We start from the raw sequence: 25,709 nt of genomic DNA, 5'->3' as shown, positions 1-25,709 counted from the left end.
AGGATGAGATGGTTGGATGGCATCACCGACTCAGTGGACATGGGTTTGGGTAAACTCTGGGAGTTGGTGATGGACAAGGAGGCCTGGCGTGCTGCGGTTCATGGGGTCGGAGAGTCGGACACGGTTGAGCAACTGAACTGATAACACCCAATTCCTTATTTGTCTCTTGCTTTATTTCCTGTGTCAGAAGCCACCTTTGCTTATTATTGGTCATTAAATGAGTCTAGACTTTGGGTAATAGGGACCTGCATGCTACAGAAGTTTTGTTATTTGAGGACTGTATATTTTAGGGTGATGTAGCCTCAAGTTATTCAGTACCTGAATTAAAGTAGCTTTAAAAATAGGTGTTTAGTATTCAAAATTTCCATAAGTCTGGGACCAAATGGTGTCATGGTTAGTTCACAGGCTCAGTGACGTGTAGCTTCAAGCTTTGTGTATCCTCCTATGGTAATATCAAGAGTGAGGAGGTATATCCCAGTGTCTCTTTCTTTCTTTTATGAGAGAGGAGTCCAGTACATATTCCCAGTTGTAAATTAAGTATATAATATTTCATAAGATAAATACAATGGTTAATAAACATAAGAGAATTTTAACCTCAATAAGATTCTGGGAATGCCTAATTTAATTGTGTTGTTCTTGGGAATTATCAAACACTGCCTTAGTGAATCTAGGTTAACACCTTTCTGCATCAGGATAGGAGTTAAGAGATACTATGAAAATGTCATCAGAAGCTCTGATTGATTTGTTATAATTTTATTTTTTAATGTGTTCAATATATGGATTCTAGTTAGCATAAAAAATATACAAGGAAATCATACTAAGTGGACATAATTTTATTAAATATCAGATTTATTAAATGTAAGCTGCTTTATTTATTAAGGATAAATATGCCTCATTGTAAATTTTGCCATGGTAGTGCCATAATCTGTGTAACAATTCTAATTGTTGACAGTTTGGGTATTTTCAAATTTTTATTATTGGTAACAGTATTGTAATGAAAGTTCTTATCACCTTTCCTGAAAAGTGGAAATTCTGGGATAAAAGCAGTTACCATTTAACATTTTAATTGTTTTGCTAAAATTATCCTCCAAAAAGGTTGTACTAGTTTTTACTCTTTTTTTTAACAGATGTGTGAATGTTCCATTTCCTTTATGTCCTGTAGACTATGTGTTTTTTTCCAGCCAGCAGTTTTTTGAGGTAAAGTTGACCTACAATAAATTGCATGTATTTTCCCATGTAGTTACATTTCCAGCAATCTTTATTCCTTTATGAAGATTTTGATTTTCAGCTGGTGATATTTTTCTTCTGCTTATAGGGCTTTAAAAACATTTCTGATGGTACAGGAACAAGCTTTTTTGGTATTTGTATATATGAAAATGTTTTTATTTTGCCTTCATTTTTGAAAGATGCTTTTGCTAGGTGAGAATTTTAGGTTAAGAGTTTTTTTTTTCTCCTTCCTGCAAATATGCTGCTGAAGTGATCTCTGGACTCTTTGTGTCTGATGAAAAATCTGCTCTCCTCCTGTCCTCAGTTCCCCAGCTGTACTTAATGTGCCCTTTTCCCCTGTGTCTGGTTGCTTTGAAGATACTGTTTTCTATTCCTGATTTTAAGCTATTTGACTATGATATGGATTGGTTAGTTTGTGTCTCTTGACTTGAGGTTCACTGATCTTATGGAATGTGTAGGTTCATAGTAAGAATTGGAACAATTATGAAACATCATTTCTTCAAATAAACTTTTTTGTTCCTCCTTCTTGGCTCCTTGGGAGCTCCAGTTATACCTGAGTTACAGCTGCTTGAGGAGGTCCCACACCTCATTATCCAGTTTCTGATGCTTATTGTATATAAGTTTGCTGATACTAGTCTATCATGTTTAATCTATCATTAATTTCATTTAGTGTGAGATTTTTCATCTCCTTCATTATAGCTTTAATGTTTAGAATTTTGATTTGGGCCTTTAAAAAAGAACTTTAATTTTTCATGTCTCTGTTAACATGTTTAATATTTACACTAACTTTGAATATCTAGAATATATCTAAAATGGCTATTTTAATATCTTTGTTTACTAAATCTCCCTGCCATGTTTGGGTTGGTTTTGATTGATTTTTATCCTAATTTGGGTTTTAATTTTCTGTATCTTTGCATGCCTGGTAGATGCAATTGGATGCTAGACATTGTAGATTTTACCTTTTTGGGTATGAGTATTCCTATTTATAGGCTTCTCTTGTGGCTCAGATGGTAAAGAATCTGCCTGCAATGAGGGAGACCTGGGTTCAGTCCCTGGGTGGGGAAGATTCCTTGGAGAAGGGAACGGCAATCCGCTCCAGTATTCTTTCCTGGAGGATTCCAAGGACAGAGGAGCCTGGCGATCTACAGTCCATGGGTCAAATGAGTCGGACATGACTGAGCTACTAACACTTAACGCTGTTCCTGTTTATTCCTGTAAATGTTGTTAAGCTTTGTTCTCGGTCAGGTTGAAATTACTTGGAAACAGTTTAATCCGTTTGGCTGGCACTTCTAAGCTTCTTTCAGTTTCAGCATCAGTCCTTCCAGTGCATATTCAGTACTGATTTCCTTTAGGAGTAACTGGTTTGATCTCCTTGCAGTCCAAGGGACTCTCAAGTCTTGTCCAGCATCACAGTTCACACTGTTCATGGGGTTCTCGAGGCAAGAATACCAAAGTGGTTTGCCATTCTCTTCTCCAGTCGACCATGTTCTGTCTGAACTCTCCACCATGACCTTGGTGTCCCACCAGGGTCTTGGGTGGCCCTACACAGCATGGCTCATAGTTTCATTGAGTTAGGCAAGGCTGTGATCAGTTTGATTAGTTTTCTGTGATTGTGGTTTTCATTCTGTCTGCCTTCTCACTGGTAAGTATAAGAAGCTTATAGAAGCTTCCTGATGGGAGAGACCAATGTGGGGGAAACTGGATCTTGTTCTGATGGGCGGGACCATGCTCATTAAATCCCTCAATCCAATTAAAGATTGAGATGGTTGGGTGGCATCACCACTCATGGACATGAGTTTGAGCAAGCTCCGGGAGTTGGTGATGCACAGGGAGGCCTGGCGTGCTGCAGTCCATGGGGTCGCAGAGTCGGACACGACTGAGCGACTGAACTCTAAGCTTTAGACAGGACCAGTGTGGTGTTTAGCCTAGGGTTAATGTTTCCCAGTACTGAGGCAGTCTTAGTATTCTACCTGGCGACTCACATATTACGGTTTTCTACTCTGTCTTGTTGGAACAAGCACCATTCCTTGCCCTGCATAATCTTTAGGGATTGTTTTCTCTGATTCTGTTGCATGTCTTTTTTCCTTGCATGCATGAGCTGATTAGTAGTTAGCTAGAGACTCAAGGCACTCTTTGAAATATCTAGGCTTCTGTCTTCTGTGCAGCTCACTCTTCTCTGGTACTTAGAGCCCATATCCTCTAGCTTCCCTTAGTCTCCCCAGCTTTCTGCCTCCATCTCTTCAACTCAGAACTGCTAGTCTCTGCCTGGGTCTCTCTTCCCGCACCTTTTCCTGGAAGTTCTCTCCAGGAACTAATTTAGGGCAGCCATAGGTGTGCTTTGTTTCTTGTCTCTCAGAGATCACTGTACTTTGTTGCCTAATGTTCAGTGTCCTGAAAGCTGTTGTTCCTTATATTTTGTCTTATTTTTTAGTTGTTTGGGGAGAGGATGGTAAATCTGGTCTGTATAATTTCATCTTGGCTGGAAATATAAATTCTGACTTAACTAAATTTTAGCCAGTGAAAACAGAATGAGATTTTTTTGTTTGTTACATCTGGAATGCTTATCACTACTTAAAGTGAAATTCACATATTTATGTTAAATTTGAATGACTGGCCTCACGTATTATTGATTTTATGCTGATTGGATAGAAGTTTAATTTTTGTGGTCTTATGAGTATTGGTCACACACAAATTCATGGATGACAGAAAGACATTTAAGTAGCTTTTTGGGTGTCCAGAGTTCTGGAATCTGAGACCATATCCTACTGGTAGACATTGACAGAGGAAATGAAGGCCAAAACTTGACTTTGGTGATCTAGTTGCCACGATACCTATCTGTTTTAACTCCAGTAAAAGCAATAAATGTTCACCATGTAATTGTAAAGCTGTGCTCTTTTCTTTTAAAAATCATTATAATTTGTGAAATAATTTTTACCTTTTATTTCCTAAATGAGGATCCAAAAGGTAAATCATTTGGACCCTATTTTAGTGTTCTTTTAAATGATAGTACAAAGCCTTTTCTTTTTTTTTAAACTAGTGGACAGACTGATAGAATCATGCATAAATCATTTCGTTAGAGATTTTTAGATTATAATCAATAATAATACTGAAGAGTAACCAAGATACAGGGCATGCATTGGTTTCTGTAAAACAAATGGCAGACCGGCTTTGTTCACAAAAACATTGGGTTTCACAAGTTTCTTTGTAAATTACTTGTTTGGCTCTGTCCGTCTGTCGTTTCTCTGTTAACTGATCAGTCAGTTGCACCAGTATCATAAATAATGGTTAAGTTCTACAGTTACCTTAAAAAAGACTGTGATCTAGGTTAAATGGTGTTGACAGTAATTGTGTAGCTCAGTTGAACCCTGGAGTTGTTCAGAGAACTCCTGAGGAGGTCACTGTTGGATTTACTGTAGGTAAACTGGGGATTGGTTGGTAGGCTTCTGATGTTGGAAGCTCAGGGAATGGGATTAGGGCTGAAATGGTGCTATAGCAACACTGCAGGGAGTTACTGCGGTGGGCGGTGGGGCCAAGGTGTAAAGTTATGCTTGTGTAAAATGGAGACTCTTGTCCAGGTCAACTTGCAGTTTTCATTAGCATAGAATTTAAATTTTTGAATTTAGGATCTGAAGAAATTTTTTCAGATGTTACATAATTTACCTTTTAAAACAATTCTTAGTTGCATGACAACATATTCCATTTTGTCTGTGTTCTCTTGTATCTTTATGTCAGCGTCGTCATCCACCTTAGATAATAAGAGCAGTTTTTAACACAGGTTCTGTCTTCATTACTATAAATGGCTGACATTGTTGAGTGTTTACTATTTGCCAGGTACTGTTCTTTGCACTTCATATGAAATAAATTAATTTCCCAGCCCTTTGATGAATGACTTTTATTACCATTTGCTGATGAGAAAGCAAGAGCACAGAGCATAAAGAAACTTACTGAGGTCAAATGACAGACAGTGGATTTGGGATCCCTGTGTGCTCAGGGTGTGCTGTCAGCCACTGTGCTGTTTGCTTTAACAGTTTTGGGAAGAAGAGAGACACAGGCAGCTCATGCTTAATTAACATGAAGGGAAAGGCTACCCACTCAAGTATTCTGGCCTGGAGAACATAGGCAGCTCATGCTTAATTAACATGAAGGGAAAGGCTTCCCACTCCAGTATTCTGGCCTGGAGAATTCCATGGACTGTACAGTCCATGGGGTCGCAAAGAGTTGGACACGATTGAGTGACCTTCACTTTCACTTATCACTTCCGAAAGTTTGGGAGACAGTGTATTTTTATAGAACATTTGGATTAGGATGGTGGTGAAGAACTTAAAATTTGAAAACCTTTAGAATTTACTTCCACTATTAGGTCTCCTAAATAGCTATACAAAATTGAATAATTGTTAACCCTCTCATTGCCTTAGATTTTATTTTATTATTTTTTTTCCTTAGATTTTATTTTTAAAAGTGAAATTAACAATAGTTTCCTCTCTTGTTATTCATTGTTTCCCCTCTGAGACATTATTCTAAGCTATTTTAGTATTATTTGCAAGACAGGAAGACCCTGGAATTTTTTTTTTCAAGGAATGAATCAGCTTTAACTGACACATATCAGACCTTGGACACTTGTTTTCATGACAGGTATCATTTGGGAAAGTCTCTGCTTACATTGCTATGAAAAACTATGGTTTTCCTCTTCACCTCTAGGTTGTGTATTTTGTTTGAGAATATCTGAGATGGCACTTTAAGAGTACTGGGCTTGGATAGGAGGTGGGAGGGAGGTTCACGAGGGAGGGGATATATGTGTACCTATGGCTGGATCATGTTGATATATGGCAGAAACCAACACAACATTTGGATAAAGGATAAAGCAATTATCCTTCAATTAAAAATAAATAAATAGCATGGGGTAGTCTTTTCCTCATAAATGTCTGAGTTCCCCCAAATCCTAACATATAGTCAGGATGAAACTCACTTGTTTAAGCTTTAAACAACAGTAATAACATTGGCATATAAAAACCAGTCATTCTGGGTCAAAAATATTTTTATTGTCTAATACTTTTGTGCACTATGAATGCCTTTTTAATTTATTCATTTTCATAGCTGTATATAATGGGCAGTTTTGTTTTCCTCACTGTAAGAGGAGAAATTTGAGATCAAAGAGAACATAAGTAGTAAACCCTGATTTTTGAATATAGCCTGCCAACTTCGAGAGTCTTGAGTGCTTAACTCAAGAGGTGATGGTAAATCACCTCTCCTGGGGTTTGAGGCCTTTAAGTGGTGCATTTAAAAATAAAAGAGAAAACACAGATCTGTCATTGTATGTCATAGAAATCAGGGCCAGAGTTGTGTAGCCCAGGCCTCCTGAGACACTGAGGCAGCCCTGACACTGTTTCTTTCTGTCTCTGTGTTCAGTCCTGTCTCTTTCATCATTTTCTTTCTCTCTCTGCATTTTGGCTTCCTCCTTCCCACCTGGCTCACCTTGACTGTTCCTAAAATGATACCTTCAACACAAGTGTCTCTACCACCTTAAAAATGCAGAACCTTGGCCAAGTGACTCAACTTTTCATGATCAGATTTATAGTTTCTTGTGAGATAGAATTCTGTCGTCCTGGTCAGGCTCTGGATTATTTTCTTCAGGGTCATGTCTGTCCTTCGATCACCTACCTGTGGTGGGGGTGATAGACTGAAGGACGAGTGAATGGACAGGACACAGTCAGGGGTCTATCTACGCAGCTATTGGTAGGTAGCTCTTAGGGAAAGATTAGTACCCCAAAATATGTCTATACTAGTTCATATTGGATTTTATTAAAGCAATATCATAAAACTAACTACACATATATACATATCAATATAGATGCAATAAACCCATCATAAAAATTAAATGAAGCAATAAAAAGTAAAACAAGTAACTTCAAAAATACAAATATAAAATGCAAAATAATCTATATGTTATAGGTACAAGTTTTTTAAAAGGTGACTTTCTTTTAGGTTGTGAAAGTCAAAGAAAGATTGATGCATTGTTCTAAATTGAAGAAGACGAAGGGCCACGTGGGGCTTCCCAGATGGTTCAGTGATAAAGAATCCACCTGCCAATGCAGGTGATGCAGGACTGGGAAGATCCCCTAAAGGAGGAAAGGGCAACCTAATCCAGAGTTCTTGCCTGGAGTTTCCATGGACAGAGGAGTCTGGTGGGCTACTGTCCATGGAGTTACAGAGTCTGACTAGACTTAGTGACTAGGCGTGATGCAAAGGGACATGTGGACTAAATATAACACATGGTCCTGGATTGAATCCTTTAGCTGCAAAGATTTTTATTGGGACAACAGCACATATGGAATGTGTTCTGTGAATTAGATAGTACAAAATAGAGAGTATCAGTATTAATTCCCTAATTTATATGGTCATACCAATACTATATAGGATGAAATCATGTTTATAGGAAAACATGCTGAATTATTCAGTGGTAATGGGACAACATGCCTACAACTTGTTACCAAGTAATTCAGTTGGGGGTAGGGGAAAGCTTTTTGTTTGTTCTGCAATTTTTGAAATTATATCAAAGTAAAAAGTAAAAAAGAAAAGATAACTTCATGCAACTGCATATATAATTTCTTTAATGGTACATATTAGAAGAATTTATATAATAGAATCATCTGATAAATGTTTTTGAAAAGAATATTTGAGTCATTTATTTGTTGAGCACTCCTTTATTTGTATTGTCAATGCAGACTTCCCTGAAGTAGGTTTACATAATTGGATAGGTTTACCAAGAAACTCTACATTATTTGCTATATGTTATTTGAGGATTTACTTCATAAGATTTCAAATTCCATTTTCAGATTTCTTAATTTACTGATCTTACTGAATAAGAAGTATATCTCTGGTAGCCCAATGGTAAAGAATCGGCCTGCAAATGCAGGAGACTTGGGTCTAGAAGATCCCCTGGAGTAGGAAATAGCACCCACTCCAGTATTCTTGCCTGGGATATCCCACGGACAGAGGAGCACGGCAGGCTACAGTCCATGGGGTCACAAAAGAGTTGAACACGACTCAGCAACTAAACAACAACATGTATTTTCACTTATTGGTGACTCTTTGAAAATTTTTTCTTCTAGCGTCTCCCATTTCGAAAATATGCAGTTTTCTGTGAAGTTTTAGAAAAGTGTGAATAGTCAGAATTGTCTTCTCCTCTGTAAGATGTTGAGGAGTTTATTGGAAGCTGTTGGTTTGTAGTATATTTGGTTTAAATATTTTCCAACTTAGTGTCAACATCAGTTCAGTTCAGTTCAGTTGCTCAGTCGTGTCCGACTCTTTGTGACCCCATGAATCGCAGCACGCCAGGCCTCCCTGTCCATCACCAACTCCCGGAGTTTACTCAGACTCATGTCCATCGAGTCAGTGATGCCATCCAGCCATCTCATCCTCTGTCATCCCCTTCTCCTCCCGCCCCCAATCCCTCCTAGCATCAGGGTCTTTTCCAATGAGTCAACTCTTCGCATGAGGTGGCCAAAGAATTGGAGTTTCAGCTTCAGCATCAGTCCTTCCAATGAACACCCAGGACTGATCTCCTTCAGGATGGACTGGTTGGATCTCCTTGCAGTCCAAGGGACTCTCAATAGTCTTCTCCAACACCACAGTTCAAAAGCATCAATTCTTCTGCACTCAGCTTTCTTTACAGTCCGGCTCTCACATCCATACATGACTACTGGAAAAACCATAGCCTTGACCAGATGGACCTTTGTTGGCAAAGTAATGTCTCTGCTTTTTAATATGCTATCTAGGTTGGTCATAACTTTCCTTTCAAGGAGTAAGTGTCTTTTAATTTCCCGGCTGCAATCACCATCTGCAGTGATTTTGGAGCCCAAAAAAACAAAGTCAGCCACTGTTTCCCCATCTATTTGCCATGAGGTGATGGGACCAGATGCCATGATCTTAGTTTTCTGAATGTTGATCTTTAAGCCAACTTTTCATTCTCCTCTTTCACTTTCATCAAGAGGCTTTTTAGTCCCTCTTCACTTTCTGCCATAAGGGTGGTGTTATCTGCATATCTGAGGTTATTGATATTTCTCCTGGGAATCTTGATTCCAGTTTGTGCTTCTTCCAGCCTAGCGTTTCTCGTGATGTACTCTGCATAGAAGTTAAATAAGCAGTGTCAACATAAAGTAATTCTAAATATAGTGCTTTCTTATCATCTTTCGTGATCAAAATGTTGAAGATAAATGAAATGTAGAATATACTTTTGTTATATGAGTATACTTTTGTGTTATCCTGAAGGTCATATATTTTAAAGCAGATATATATATTAATTTTTGAATGATAATTCCAGAGAAAGCATAATTCACTGTATTTATTCAGTTTTTGCCCAATTTAGGAGCCAGATAGTTCTTTTACTGCAGGTAGTTACTTTAAATTTATAAGCTTTTTTAAAAATTGCATTTTGATACCTTTATTTTGTTAAGCACACATTTTGGTAGATATACACTCATTTTAGGCTTTCTAAAATAGTTCAGTATCCAGAATGTCACATCTTGTTTATATATGGTAAATAGCTTTATTTTCTGAAGTGTGTTGATCATAAAGCCACTGAACTCTTTTTCTGAGTTCTCTGTGTTCATGTGGTAAGAAGAATTTCCTAGGACATTGTTTTTTTAATGTATCACATAAATGAAACAGTTGCCATTTGTTCCAACTGACTGGACCATTTCCAAGGCAGGCTTCCTCTGTGCCCTGTCAATCATCATGCTTTTCAGTCTAGAATTTCTCTTTAGTTCTTGGATCTCTACAAGATAGGGATGGTTTCTGAGCATCTCAGCAGCAGTGATTTTTGCAGGTATATCTAGATGATTATGAAAATGTCAGTCAGGAAGAGGAAGTGGGATGGACAGAAATAGGGAAATAGGAAATAGACAAGAGAAGTAGAGGCAATGAGGCAGGTTGCTTTAAAAATAACTTTGTTTTTTAAAGGAGCATTTAGAAAAAGAGTAAGGCACTGTTTAGAACAATAGAATATACAAGTGCTAGAGTGGACCTTCTAGAGTAGTGCCTTCCAGATTATCTAGATTAGTGCTAACCTGTGGTGAGGGAACCAGATTTTTCGTTTCAATTCATTGTGGATAGGGCCTATCCAGGAAGTCCACTTGCCACACGATTAGGTAGGATTCTTTGAACACATTGTCTGGTTGCTATAATGGTTTCTAAATTCTGAAATTTCTCCATTTCTGTGTGTATTGTATGCAGCTATCAATTTGCTGACTGATACTAGTCTGCTGACCACATGTTGAGTAGTGGTTTTTATTTTCCTAAAACTTTGTTTCCTCATTTTACACCCAAGGTTATTTAGCTCAGAAAAGTGACATGATTTTCTCTATATAGCTGTTAAAGTTTCTTTCGTAGTTTCAGTAGAGAACAGCTCTACGCAAAAGCAAACGTCAGCCTTTCGTCGGAAGGGGATATTCACCATCGGTACGTTACTGTTGTTCGTATGTCAGTCCTGTCTGACTCTGTGACACCAGGGACTGCAGCATGCCAGGCTTCCCCGTCCTTCACTGTCTCCTGGAGTGTGCTCAGATCATGTGTGTTGAGTGATGCAATCCAACCATCTCATCCTCTGCTGCCCCCTTCTCCTCTTGCCCTCAGTCATTCCCAGCATCAGGGTCTTTTCCAGTGACTCAGGGTCTTTTCCTGCTCCTCACATCAGGTTTCCAAAGTATTGGAGCTTCAGTTTTAGCACCAGTTCTTCCAATGAATATTCAGGGTTAATTTCCTTTTAGGATCGACTAGTTTGATCTCCTTGCTGTTCAAGGGACTCTCAAGAGTCTTCTCCAGCACCAAAATTCAGAAGGATCAATTCTTTGGCATTCGGCCTTCTTTATTGTCCAACTCGCACAGTCATACATGACTACTGGAAAAACTATAGCTTTGATCATATGGACCTTTGTCGGCAAAGTGGTGTCGCTGCTTTTTAATAGGCTGTCCAGGTTTGTCATGGCTTTTCTTCCAGGGAGCAAGCTTTTTTTAATTTCATGGCTGCAGTCACTGTCCACGGTGATTTTGGAGCCCAGGAAATTAAAATTTGTCCCTGTTTTCACTTTTTCCCCATCTATTTGCCATGAAGTGATGGGACCAGATGCCTTGATCTTAGTATTTCGAATGTTGACTTTTAAGCCAGGCTTTTCACTCTACTCTTTCACCAAAAGTCATAAAAATATGACTTTGGGTTTGAGGCTGTAAGAGATTTCCACTTTCTGCATTATGGATTTCTTAAATAATCTTTTGTATGACCGTATAATTTTAGAATCAGGAAAAAATCAGTAAAGATGCCAAGTAAACAATACCAAACAAGAAAAATCAGAAATATTGAGATAGAAAAAGCATAATAATCTACAAAAACTTTTCTTTTTGCATAATTAGAGTAATGGGTTTATATGTGGAAATTGTCAAGAGATGAGGCTTAAAAGATGGTCAGAAACAAGATTGGGAAGTAGTACATAATTCATAAAAAGTTGCTTTTTATTTGGTAGACAGTGGAGGGAAATTGAAGAATTTTATATAATGAGGCAATACAGACTAGGTTGGTTTTTAGCAAAGAAATTTTAGCAAAAAATTTGTACTGTTTTCTTACTATATATTTTAAAGTAAGATTACTTCAGTTTTGCAAAATACTTTAGTTCTAAATGCTGTAATTGAATGTCTTTCAACTAGAAGAAATGAATTAAAATGTAGAAGAACAAAAATATGATGTAGTGATTCAGGCTGTTTACTGTGTTATGAAATATCCCTGTCACTCAGTATTTGGTCAGATTGAGGCAGCATTTTATACTGTTGACCATAACCAAACTGCTTGGGCTGGAATCTCAGCTCTGATGTTCTTTTTTCAACATTGGAAAAGTGCTTAACCTCTTTGGGTCTTGCTTGGTTTCTTCACCTGTAACATAGCGATACTTAATACTTTGCTTACAGAACCATCATGAAGTTAAGTAGTTAAAAGACTCAGTGTGTATGTGTGCTGACGTGACATGTTTACTATATAACATATAGCAGTACCTGATAAATATGTGCGTTTAGTCGCTCAGTCGTGTCCGATTCTTTGTGATCCCATGGGCTGTAGCCCTCCAGGCTCCTCTCTCCATGGAATTCTCCAGGCAAGAATATTGGAGTGGGCTGCCATGTCCTTCATGGGGGATCTTCCCAACCCAGGGATCGAACCCAGGTCTTCCACCTTGCAGGTCGATTCTTTACCGTCTGAGCCACCAGGCAAGCCTAAGAATACTGGAGTGGGTAGCCTCTCCCTTCTCCAGGGAATATTCCTGACCTAGGAGTCAAACCGGGGTCTCCTGCATTGCAGGCAGATTCTTTACCAGCTGAGCTACCAAGGAAGCCCACCTGATAAATAACGAGCATTAAGTACATACTTTTAACTGCTGCTGCTGTTGTTATAATTAGAAGATATCTTATTAAATAAATTTGATAAGCATTTGAGAATGAGTATAAAATACCAGAAATATGCCAGTTGTTATCAGAAAATTACCAATCACTGAACTTCAAATTTTACTTTTTTCTGTTTATAGAGAAATACAGAAAACTATTTTATCATTGCTCAGGATTTTCATTAATGTGTGAGAAGATTTGCTTATATTTTTGTTTTCATTTAAGTATACTTTAATGTTTTCTCTTTTATAGTTTATTAGAGAAGATATGAAATATAAAGATGCCACTAATAAACACAGCCATCTGCACAGAGAAGATAAGCACATAACTGTTGAGGATTTATGGAAACGGTGGAAAACATCAGAAGGTAAGGCTGTTTTAGTGATCTGGAGCTCTCAGCTGCTTTTGTACACTGCTCATCCATTTTTAACATACGATTTACAAAAAAATCCAAATAGTATTTCTGTGAGGATGTTTATATTTTAATAAATAATTGTTCCAGTTTTGGTTTTGAAGTATGATTTTCATTTTTCTTAGGATTTCTTAAGGGTCAGCCTGTTTTCAGATAATTTGACACCTTATACTAGAATAAATAAGATAACACATGTCTGAGAGCTTAAAATTTTAGAGTGTTGTTTCATCTGTTAAATGGTATTATTATAAAAGGTTTGTCAAATAAACATATGGATCACAAAGTTTTTCTTTTAGTTATGGAGGACAGTTTCTAAAGTTTTTAGAAGGCACAGAACTTTTAACCCTTTCTTAAGCAAACTCTTTATGAAGTCTTCTAATAGTTGCTTGGTAAAGTTGTGTAATTTATATTTTATTCCTTTCCCCACACTTAAGTCCTCAAACTGTCTTATGGATAGTAATTGTTTAGGGCATAAAAGGTGTGTGACTAGATTTCAACTAGATCTCTGGTATTGGAAAGCTACTTAAAAAAAAAAAAGTCTTCCAAGTTTTGTTTTTTTTTTTTGGTAACAGAGTTGAATAAAATGTCTTTTTTCTAATGTTTCTATTCATTTATCAAAACCACAATTATATTGTAGTTTATATTTTTCTCTTCAAGTTTGAATAGTGAAATGAAATTAAAAAGAAGCTAGGACAGATTGCCAAGTAGGAATATGAAGAAATTATTACTAGACTGTCAGTGGTAGCATTTGGAAATGAGAAGATACAAGAAACTGTTTCCATCAGTGCTTCATATTTCTATTAATGCTTAAGAAGATTTGCTTACATTTTTGTTTTCGTTTTTTAAAAATAATTCTGATGAAATACTCTGGGAAGAAGAAAATGAAAGAAGGGAAAAAATACTGTTGACCTCAATGAAAGATACATAGATTTAAAAAAAAAACCAGTTTGTCTCCATTCCCCTTCCCCATACCATTTTAAAGTAATACAAACTTGCTAGTTGCTGAGTTCTGTCTTCCTCTTTGCAACCTCCGCGGACTGTAACCCACCAGGCTCCTCTGTCCATGGAATTCTCCAGGTAAGAATACTGGAGTGGGTTGCCATTCCCTTCTCCAGGGGATCTTCTTGACCCAAGGTTGAACCCAGGTCTCCTGCATTGCAGGAGGATTTTTTTTTTTTTTTTTTTAGCATCTGAACCACCAGAAAGGAATAAATGAGTATAAATTTCATGGGCAAAAGTGCTAGAATGGTCAAACTCAGTAAGATTTAATCAATTTTATGAGATATCTCAGAAGTACGTAGATACTAGTAAAGGACTTGGTGATCCATTATGGAGTCGATGGCTACTAACATCTTTTAGATTTGGAGTTTGTGGTAAGTTGAATGGAGCCCACTTAACCATGTTTGAAGAAAGGAAAAAAAGACTTGACCACTTCTCACCACCTGTTGTGCTCTTACCATGGTTCAGTCCCCATTTCTTCCTAGATATCACGATAATTTTCTGATAATGGTGGTAGGTCCTTAAGCGTCTCCTAGTGAATGCTTGTGTTCTGTGGTAGTCTGTTCTTCACTTGCAGAGTAATCTGTTGACCATATAAATCAAATTTGCTCAATATCCTGTAATGGCTCAGTCAGTTCAGTTCAGTTGCTCAGTTGTGTCCGACTCATTGCAACCCCATGGACCACAGCACAACAGGCTTCCCTGTCCATCACCAACTCCTGGAGCCTACTCAAACTCATGTCCATCGTGTTGGTGAAGCCATCCAACCGTCTCATCCTCTGTCGTCCCCTTCTCCTCCCGCCTGCAGTCTTTCCCAGCATCAGGGTCTTTTCCAGTGAGTTGGTTCTTTGCATGAGGTGGCCAAAGTATTGGAGTTTTGGCTTCAGCATCAGTCCCTCCAATGAACACCCAGGACTGATCTCCTTTAGGATGAACTGGTTGGATCTCCTTGCAGTCCAAGGGACTCTCGAGAGTCTTCTCCAACACCACAGTTCAAAAGCATCAGTTCTTTGGCACTCAGCTTTCTTTATAGTCCAACTCTCACACCCATACATGACTACTGGAAAAACCATAGCTTTGACTAGATGGATCTTTGTTGGTAAAGTAATGTCTCTGCTTTTTAATATGCTGTCTAGGTTGGTCATACATTTTCTTCCAAAGAGAAAGCGTCTTTTAATTTCATGGCTGCCAGCACCATCTGCAGTGATTTTGGAGCCCCCAAAAATAAAGTCTGACACTGTTTTCATTCTTTCCCCATCTATTTGCCATGAAGTGATGGGACCAGATGCCATGATCTTAGTTTTCTGAATGTTGAGTTTTAAGCCAACCTTTTCACTCTCCTCTTTCACTTTCATCAAGAGACTCTTTAGTTCTTCTTCGCTTCCTGCCATAAGGGTGGTGTTATCTGTATATCTGAGGTTATTGATATTTCTCCTGGCAATCTTGATTCCAGCTTGTGCTTCTTCCAGCCTGGCATTTCACATGATGTACGCTTCAGGTAAGTTAAATAAGCAGGGTGACAATACACAGCCTTGACGTACTCCTTTTCTGATTTGGAACCATTCTCTTGTTCCATGTCCAGTTCTAACTGTTGCTTCCTGACCTGCATACAGATTTCTCAGGAGGCAGGTCAGGTGGTCTGGTATTCCCTTCTCTTTCAGAATTTTTCACAGTTTGTTGTGATCCACACAGTCAAAGGCTTTGGCATAGTTAATAAAGCAAAATTAGATGTTTTTCTGGAACTCTCTTGCTTTTTCCATGATCCAGTGGATGTTGGCAATTTGATCTCTGGTTCCTCTGCCTTTTCTAAATCCAGCTTGAACATCTGGAAGTTCATGGTTTACATACTGTTGAAGTCTGGCTTGGAGAATTTTGAGCATTACTTTGCTAGCGTGTGAAATAAGTGCAAGTGTGTGGTAGTTTGAACATTCTTTGGCATTGTCTTTCTTTGGGATTGGAATGAAAACTGACCTTTTCCAGTCCTGTGGCCACTGCTGAGTTTTCCAGATTTGCTGGCATATTGAGTGCAGCACTTTCACAGCATCATCTTTTAGGATTTGAAATAGCTCAACTGGAATTCCATCACCTCCACCAGCTTTTTTTGTAGTGATGCTTCCTAAGGCCCACTTGACTTCACATTCCAGGATGTCTGGCTCTAGGTGAGTGATCACACTGTCGTGGTTATCTGGGTCATGAATATCTTCTGCTTCTGTTAGGTCCATACCATTTCTGTCCTTTATTGTGCTCATGTTTGCATGAAATGTTCCCTTGGTGTTTCTCATTTTCTTGAAGAGATCTCTAGTCTTTCCTATTCTATTGTCTTCCTCTATTTCTTTGCATTGATCGCTGAGGAAGGCTTTCTTATCTCTCCTTGCTATTCTTTGGAACTCTGCATTCAAATGGCAATATCTTTCCTTCTCTCCTTTGCTTTTTGCTTCTCTTCTTTTTTAAGCTATTTGTAAGGCCTCGTTAGAGAACTGTTTTGCCTTTTTGCATTTCTTTTTCTTGGGTATGGTCTTGATCACTACCTCCTATGCAGTGTCATGAACCTTCATCCATAGTTCTTTAGGCATTCTGTCTATCAGATCTAATCCCTTGAATCTATTTGTCACCTGTACTGTATAATCATAAGGGATTTGATTTAGGTCATACCTGAATGGTCTAGTGGTTTCCCCTACTTTCTTCAACTGAAGTCTGAATTTGGCAATAAGGAGTTCATGATCTGAGCCACAGTCAACTCCCGGTCTTATTAGAGCTTCTCCATCTTTGGCTGCAAAAGCTAAAGTCTTTAGGAAGACCTCTAAAGGTCAGTGATCTGCCCTGTCCTAGACCCTCTTTTCCATTTTCTGTCCTGTCCATCTCATTCTCACTGGGCTCTTTCCTAGATGGACTCCGTGCTGCAGGAATGCAGATGTCCTTCTGATTACCTCTTTTATTGGGCTAGTCTCTCCTTAAGGTCTATCCTGACCACTCTGTTGAAAACAGCAAATTGCAAGCCACAACCCCTATTGTCTTTTGTATCCTTGTTGATCCCTCTTCCGTAGCTTCAGACTTTCTCCACCACTCCCATCATGTATCAGCTTCCAAGATATAATTGATTAATTTGTTTTGCTTGTCCTTTTTGTTCTCTCCCCTGCCTCCAAAAAAGTCTATATTTGTTTATTATTGTGTCCCAGATTTGATGGGGTTTTGTCCCTAAACCCTATTTTGATTTCTCACCCTAGTGAGGTATCTTTTGTGAGAAATGAGAAATGTCTGTTTGGGTTTAGTTGGAAGATCTTTTTAAGTTTTGAATAGCCTCTTAAATCTCTTTTTCCCTAGGCTTTCAACTTAATTTCCATGCCCTGAGATTTTATCATCATGGTGGTGCGAAGATTTTCCCCTTAACTCTTCAAAGAGTTGGCCTAAATTATCTGCTCCACGCTTCTTTTTCTCTGATCTCCAGTCTCCGCCCTCACATAGCAACCTCTTAGGGGTTAGGGTTTGGGAGGAAGAGTCTTAGGCTCCTGCTGCAACAGCTGCATGGGAGGGCAGAGAGAGGAGCTGAATGAAAGAGATGTCTATTAGAAGTTCTGTAGTGGCCTAATTGATTTTCTCAGTGTCATTTCTCTCAGTTGATTTTACCATGTCTGACTCTTTCCATTTATTAAAGTGCTCGTGTAAAAAGACAGGGCATTGTTCCTAAGTTAGTGATTTTAATCATAACCTGAGAAGCCCCAGGTTTCCTGGAGGCATCTCGGGGGACAGGGCATGCTAAATGTGTAGGGTTCTGCTTTTATCTGGTATATTTTGTTTCTCTTAAAGATTTCCTTTGGGAAACAGAAAGTAATTCTTCTGGAAAGGTTTGGAAACTGCTGATAAAGTGACTAGAATACAATAATATATAACTTTAAGTTTGTTTAATTGAATATAGATATAGATACATACACACACATGCAAACACACATGGACATACACACATACAGTCATACCTGTGCCCATTCTTGTGTCTCCAGTACCTAGAACAGTGCCTTATTTACTTTGATGTTCAGTAAAGATCTGTTGAATGAATGAGTGTATAATGTCTGATGAGCACTGGATACTCAGTAATTCACTTCTTACTTTGAGTGCAGGCATTTCTGTTGTAGTGAAATATATTCATTCCTGGAAAACTTACGCTATTCAATTATTAGGCTTAATAATTGGAATTTATGGAAGAAAATTGGGGTTGGAACCAACGACTGAAAACCTATGCAGCTTTGTAATCAGAGCACTAATAGTACTAATAAAAATACTAGCACAGGTAAAAAAAAAAAAAAAGAGGTGTTGAATTTCTAACCAGTAAAGACTATGCTCACTATAGAACTTTACCTGTAATAATACATAAAGATAACTTAATAAAAGGAGTGTTAGATAGGGTTGAAGTTGCTAAATAATGACGACAAGGGCAACGTATGCAAAGATGAGAGCTAAACAACAAGCGTTTCTAAGCGGCTGTGGCCAGGCTGAGCTAAGAGGAAGAAGGAGTGGCAAGCAGACATCATTTTCATGGCTTCATTGTTCTGTCTTTATGCTTTGTATCCAGTTCCTGTTACTTGGTGGTGTAAGATGATAACATGTGAGGAGAAGTCACCTGTGAGATGATAGGACTTTTGTGTTAACATGATTTCTTTTTATCAGTTGCAGGTAAACTAATTCATGTTACAGCAGCAGCGTGGCCTCATAGGTTGTATCTGTTTTGTGTTAAGCAGGCAGTGGATCCTGGGTATTAAAGATAAGTTAAATGCATTCTGAGCTATTCATATGAGAAGTAAGTAGCTGAGTGGAGAAAACAAAGTAAAGAAATAATTACAACATATGGTGATAGTGTATAATAATAGAAGTAAGTGTAAGATATGAGGTAGCTCATTGGAAGGACTAATGAACTCTCTGATAGAATTATACCCAGAAGGGGGTGTTTGCAATCAGCTTGTGAGGATTGACCAGGAGTTCTGGAAGGGAATAAGGAAAGTGAAAGTCGCTCAGTTGTGTCTGACTCTTTGCGATCCCATGGACTATATAGTCCATGGAATTCTCCAGGCCAGAACACTGGAGTCTGTAGCCTTTCCCTTCTGCAGGGGATCTCCCCAACCCAGGGATCGAACCCAGTTCTCCTGCATTGCAGGTGGATTCTTTACCAGCTGAGCCATAAGGGAAGTCCAAGAACCGGAGTGAGTAGCCTGTCCCTTCTCTAGTGGATCTTCCCAACCCAGGAATTGAACTGGGGTCTCCTGCATTGCAGGTGGATTCTTTACCAGCTGAGCTATCAGGGAAGCCCTAGGTAATAAGGAGGTAGACCATAAATGGTAGCCCGCGTATAACTTCTCCTTCAATTACCTGAAAATTTGCTGGAAGTGGAGGTAGCCTGCTTTAGGTGGTGTGTGGGTTTTCAAGCTGTACAAATTTACATCCCAGCCTTCTGTTTATAAACATTAAGGCATCTGGCACATTTTAAAATGCACTTGTAAAGTGGATCTCTTGTAAAATGCACTTGTAAAATGAGTAATGTAGTCAAAGTGCCTGGCATACTTCCTGGCAACACCTGACAGGCACTTACTTATCTTTGTAATAATGCTGAACGAACAAAAATGTCCAGCTCTATTTAAAGTTTTGTAAGGTTTTTGCTTCAGTCTCATAATATTCATCAGTAAAATGAACAGATATATTAGGCTAAAGACTCACCATTTTAGTGTACAATTCTCTGGGTGGTGAAATGTAACTAAGATCTTTATGGAATGTTGTCAAATTGGGGAAAAGGTAGAATTGTGTTCCTCAGATATTGATACTGATCTCATATAGAAAAATTTCAGTGTGACCTGAATGTACGTGCGTGTGTGTAGAGCATCCTTGGTTAGCTTGCACATGGCAAAAGTCCAATATAAATAAAAGTCATTTAAAAAACTAATATTAGATTTCAGACAGATTTTGATAAACTGGATCAGTTCTTAAAACTAATAAATGCAGCAATTAGATAGCAGCCAGATAACTAATGAAGGAAGATATACAGAAAGATATACAGAAGGAAGATATATAGAAAATGATTGATTATGTATGAGATCTAGGGAGTCATGGTAGATATAAAACTGATTAAGTAATATACTGTTTTTAAAAATAACTCATTGGGTTAAATAGTTATTTTAACCTGTGACAACCATGAGGTAATCTTTTCATCCTGTTCATGTTCAATATGGGTCTTATCTTACATAAGGTCATTGTATAATTTTGGTCTTTACACGTTGAATAGATATTTGGAAATTTTGCTGAAGGTTTATTATTGTTGTTTTTTTAATTAGAAGTTTAAAGAATCTGAAATTGCTGGAGAGAATGAAAGATGTCAGCCTTTAATAATGTATGTTTTAAAGTGTGTTCAAAATCTAGCTAGAGAGAAATGAGCAAGAGCATTTTTCTTCTGTTAAGGAAAGCAAAAATGTCAGTGTTACATGAAGAAAATATAAAGGAAAAGAATTCCTGACGATGGGTGTTAAATTTCTAAAAGTAATGAGGATTTTAACTCTTTCTTTATGTAGATCCTTGATATTCCTAAGGATTTTTTTCTGGGTGTAAAAGTACAAGTGGGTCTCTAAATGGCAATAAAACTGCTTTTTCATGTATATGCTATTGGTTACAGTGAGACTGGAATGAAATAACATGTAAAACAATCAATGCATATTGTTTGACATTATCAGCAGAGTAACTCAAAATGTAGACCTTGTGGATAATAAGGTAGCCAGTTATCTTTGTGGCATCCATCAACACAATATTGTATGTTTACAGTATGCATAGCAGTCACTATGGCAGGATACAAGTATAAGATAAGGCCCTTTTCTTCCAGAAGTTTACAATGTTCTTACATGTGCACAAATGAAATGTTAAATAACAATACATGAAGATTTGATTAAATAGTAGGTAAGTGGTTCTGTTGTGGCACTTTAAAAGAATGGATAGATTTATTATGAGGAAGTCTTCATTAGGGGATGACTCTTTAGCAAGATGTTGAAAGATAAAATTTTCCTAGAAGTGAGAAAAAGAGGGATATGCTTACAGGTTAGCACATTAAAATGAGTACTTGTAATTCCCAACGTTAGTCCTAAATCCCTCAAGTAAGCACAGTTTACAAGTCAGAAATGTAATTTTTTAGTGTATGAGATAGAATAGATCACTGTTGTAATATTTGTCTTCTGCTATTAACATGTGGTGCTTGACCTTTCTGTGTCTTGGTTTTGTCATCTGTTAGATAGGGGTAAGGCCGTCTACTACATCCGAATGTTGAAGATGAAGTGAATTTGTAAATGTAAAGTGCTTAGAATAGTGCCTGCCACCCAGCAAGTGCTCAGTGACTGAGATAAGTGTGAGCACAGAACATACAGAGGACGCTGGAGATTAAGGTTCTGAGTTGGGGGCAGCATCACTTACTGCCTGGAGCACTGCATTAAGGATGTTTGATGTGTGCCTGATCTCAGTAGCAAAGAAGGATATTACTGTAGAAATCACGAGTTGGCAATGTTTACAGTATTTCAACCTTTTTATCATCATTGCACTAATTAGGAGCTATTACAGCTTCTTGTTTTGGAAAGTCATATAATACAGAAGAGTTACAGGACAATGGATTCACTATAGTCAAGAAACCCTGCTTTGAGTTTAATGTAATGTGGATTTGAGTGGGAGGGATGAAAATAAACAGATACTGAAGATACACAGACTCTGAAGATACACAGATGAAGAATATGTTTTCTGTCCTCCACCTGCGACAGTCTGCTATTGGAAAAAGTTCTATTGACAAGTAATTAAAGGATGTGCTACTTTCTACTATCTGTAATCAGGATAGGTAGTAGGCACTGTGGGTTAATAGAAAAAGAAGTATGTTGGTCTGCCTGCAGAAGTCAGGTAAGGCCTGAGGAGTTAGTTGCATATAAAGGGGCATTTATCTTTTATCTTTTGTCACTCTTTCAGTGGGAGGCACTCTGCTGGATTAATAGCTTTCAGGATATTTGTAATTAATATAGCACATTTTTAAAATCATAAGACTCTTAATATGCTTCAAATGCTTATCTGTTTTATTAATCCAGGTGTTTAACACTTCAACTTTTATATCATACTTTTAGTTCTAGGAGAAGTTGTTGTTACCTATCTGTAGAGGTACTAGGTTTTCGTAGCCCACAGAAAGTGGTTTATACAGAGGAAGGCCTGTTCTCGACGTAGAGTCTAGTTTCAGAATGACAAATGTCATTATTTGCACCACTAGCAAAAGTCTTTTATAGTCAAAGTTTATTTTATGTAGAGAGTAGGTAAGACAAGCATATTGTTCATTTATTCTATCAACCAACATTCAAGTGTGTTAACATGGGCTTTTTCTGTAAGAATAGCATAAATATTACTTGATCAGTGTGTAAATTACTTGATCATTTTGCAAAAACAGTGTTTTGTATTAATCAGAATTGATTTTTATACTTTATATAAAGTGTGTTTTTATTCTTTTACAATCAAATAGCTTTCTTTGTATTGTGTACTTAATCCAGATGAGTTCCGAGCACTCACAATAAATTGCTAATGTTTCTTAATCTTATCCTGTGTTAGTATTTCGGTCTCTTTGTTCCCTGAATTTCAGATCTCTTTCAGGGCTAACTATTTTGGTTTTAATTATTTTAGCTGTCTTCTATTTCTCTTTCTCTTTTATTGTTGGGACTCTCTGTTTTACTTCAGGATACTTCTGGAGACTTAGTCATTGCATATACTGATTTGCTAGGATGAATTATGACTTTGAGTCTATAGCAGATACTTGACCTTGAGACAGCTCTGTGTTCCTTTATAGTTCTTTCTTGGTTTTGTTCTGAAATAGAGACCACCTCAGTATAAGATGCAGAGACCCACTGCTTATTACATCTCTGTGTACACTGGGCTGCAGAAAACTTGATCGTTTCTATTCAGTGTGAACACGTGAATTAGATGTATTGTGAGCTTCATTTTTTCCTCAAATAATGAACTTTTATATATTCATCATGCAGCGAAGCTTTTCTTATCATTTAAGGAGGTACTATTCTAAAATTGTTTGTGAATTTGCCTTATTATGGTTTTGTATATACCTGAATTATTCTACATTTCTCCTCTGCTATGTTCACAGACTCAAGGGATACCTCACGTTTGGAGTACAGTAACAGAACCTTCTGCAGAAGGTAAAAATAAGGGCTGTCCACTTTTCAGTGTGATGGACTGTCTAGAAAACCGTAGGCTTTCTTGAACATCTTATTATTCTTTCTTTCCTTACCCCACCAATTGGGAACCAGTTCCATATGGATGTGTATTAAATTTTGCTTTACTAATCTTTTGGGAAAGGGGTGGGTAGAAGGGACTCTGGTTCAAGTTCTGGTTGTTAAAATTACATGATTTTGGGAGATTCACTATGTCAAATTCTACTTTAGGTGGAACAGATGTTTTGTTCCTGCTCTTTTGGATACAGAACTTGTTCGTTGGTAATAGTATTTTCTTCTTCAAAGGTGGCTAGTTTTACAAAATCTTTTCTCATTCAAGTCTTATGTTTACTTGGGTCTCTTTTTCAATTCTAGTGAATATTAGCAATTGAGAAACAACTGTAATAGAAATAATGCAAATTATAAATACAAAGAAAATAAAGATTTCAAAGATACTAGATAACCATTTCAGTTTGAATGTGAACATGACTTATTTCTAAAAATTATAAACATTTATGTAATTCTGGAACATATGTATATACATATATTACATATATAAATATGTTTCAGAGGGAATGTATGATAAAACACAGGTTAAATCACATAGCACTTATGTCTTATACTTAAAAATCTTTACACTATGAATGGCTACTCTATTGAAATAGAGTACTAAGTACAAATAATGTTAATTGTCTAACTTTCTCATCTGGTTAGGGTGCTCTTTAGTAAGAGGTCCTTAATAAGCATTCTTCTAACATTTGACTAGTCTTCTGTTTCTCTTTCTCTTGTATCAGTATTAATTCTTCCAGGAAGTTGAAAATGATGGATCATTTAGAAACTTTTGATTCAGATTGTTTAAAATCAGCTGCATACTTAAGTTATTAAACTAGAAGGTCATTACATTTCTATGTATCTTCGTAGAAGATAATGTACAAAAAGGATTGAAAATTCACATTTGAAATTAAAATATTTCGTGGTTGAGAAAAAGAGTCTAGATCAGTCTGACAAAATGAAACAGCAAATGTCAGTTGCATTGAAGGAGATTTAATTTTTACTTCCATTATCAATTTTCTTTTCTTACCATGTAATCAGCTAAAAAAAATAGTATCAGGTATTTATCACTAGAACTTATGGCTGCTTAAGGGCTATGTTTCAGAACAGAACTAATGATGTAGAGTTGTGATTCACTCATATAAAGGTATCATAGTTAGAGTCATATGAATTAAGAGTTCACCAAAAGAAGGAAACGGAAAGAGAATAGCTCCTTGGGAATACTGCTAACAAGACAAAACAGATGAGTAGCTAATGAGATAAATAATGGCCATCAAGACATGGGAGCTGAATCAGGAAGATACAGTTTCTTGAAAGTCTGTAGAGGAGAGTTTTCAGAAAGTGACAGATGGTTGTATAGTTGAGTCCACCTATGCCACCCAAGGATATGCTGAGAGCCCTCATGAAGAATCTTTTTTTTAGTTCTCTGTAATGAGAACAGTTGTACATAGGAGGAGATGATTTGTGCTTATTTTGTGAACCCTTTCGGTGATTTCATTTCCTTCTTTGTCTACTTTTTGTAACTGTTAATTAAGGGTCCTTATGTATATTTTGTGTGTCCTCTTAGTTTCATTTTATTTCTCTAGTTCATTGGTTGTCCTTCATGTTTTATGTCTTTTCTTTCAAAGAATCTTTGTAAGTAATTTCTTCTCTCTTTCTGGGGGACAGAGAGAGGAGATGAAAAGTGGCCAGTAGTACTAAATAGAGAAATGTGATATATTGGAAAAAAGCCATTAAGTATGGTGAGAAGACTATCGTTAACCTACAGATAGCAATTTAAACATTGGTATGGGGAATTGACTCAAATTTGCACACAAAATAAATCTTAAAAAAGGTGTGAGTGGAGCAGCCCAAATGGTTATCAACAGATAAGTGGATAAACAAAATGTGGTATACCCGTGAAATACTGTTCAGCCTTAAAAAGTATGGAAATTCTGACAAATGTTGCAACATGGGTGGACCCTAAAGATATTATACTAAGTGGAATAACTCAGTCACAGAAAAGCAAATACAGTATGATTCTGCTTACATGAGGTACCTAGAGTAGTCAAAATCAAAGACAGAGAGTAGTATAGTGGTTGCTGGGGGCTAGTGGGAGGAGAATGGGGAGTTTTTGGTTAATGGGTACAGAATTTAAATTGTGCAAGATGAGAGTTCTGGAGTGGATGGTGGTGATGGTTGTACAACAATGTGAATACTTAATACCATTGATCTATACACTTAAAATGGATAAAATGGTAAATTTTATGTTATGCATATTTTGCCATAATAAAAACTGATTTATGAGAATAAGTAGATATGAAATAGATAAATGGGTAACTTCTTATTTAAGGCATAGGTAAGAAAATGGAGGAAACGGAATGGCAATTACAAATGGTTAGTTTGATCAGGTAAAG

At 37.3% G+C, this 25,709-nt stretch overlaps 1 protein-coding gene across 2 annotated transcripts in view; it reads left to right on the top strand.

Moving 5' to 3' along the window:
• Positions 1-25,709, top strand: part of STIM2 (stromal interaction molecule 2) — a 166,578-nt gene that overhangs the window by 93,829 nt on the left and 47,040 nt on the right. For both annotated transcript variants that reach the window (XM_043438289.1, XM_043438288.1), the window contains exon 3: positions 12,901-13,015. In XM_043438289.1, the coding sequence (XP_043294224.1) occupies positions 12,901-13,015 (115 nt within the window). The remainder of the gene's footprint in view (positions 1-12,900; positions 13,016-25,709) is intronic.

Source organism: Cervus canadensis, chromosome 19 (genome assembly GCF_019320065.1).
Source record: "Cervus canadensis isolate Bull #8, Minnesota chromosome 19, ASM1932006v1, whole genome shotgun sequence".
NCBI classification, from domain to species: Eukaryota; Metazoa; Chordata; class Mammalia; order Artiodactyla; family Cervidae; genus Cervus; species Cervus canadensis.
This window is presented reverse-complemented; position numbering and strand designations above follow the sequence as displayed.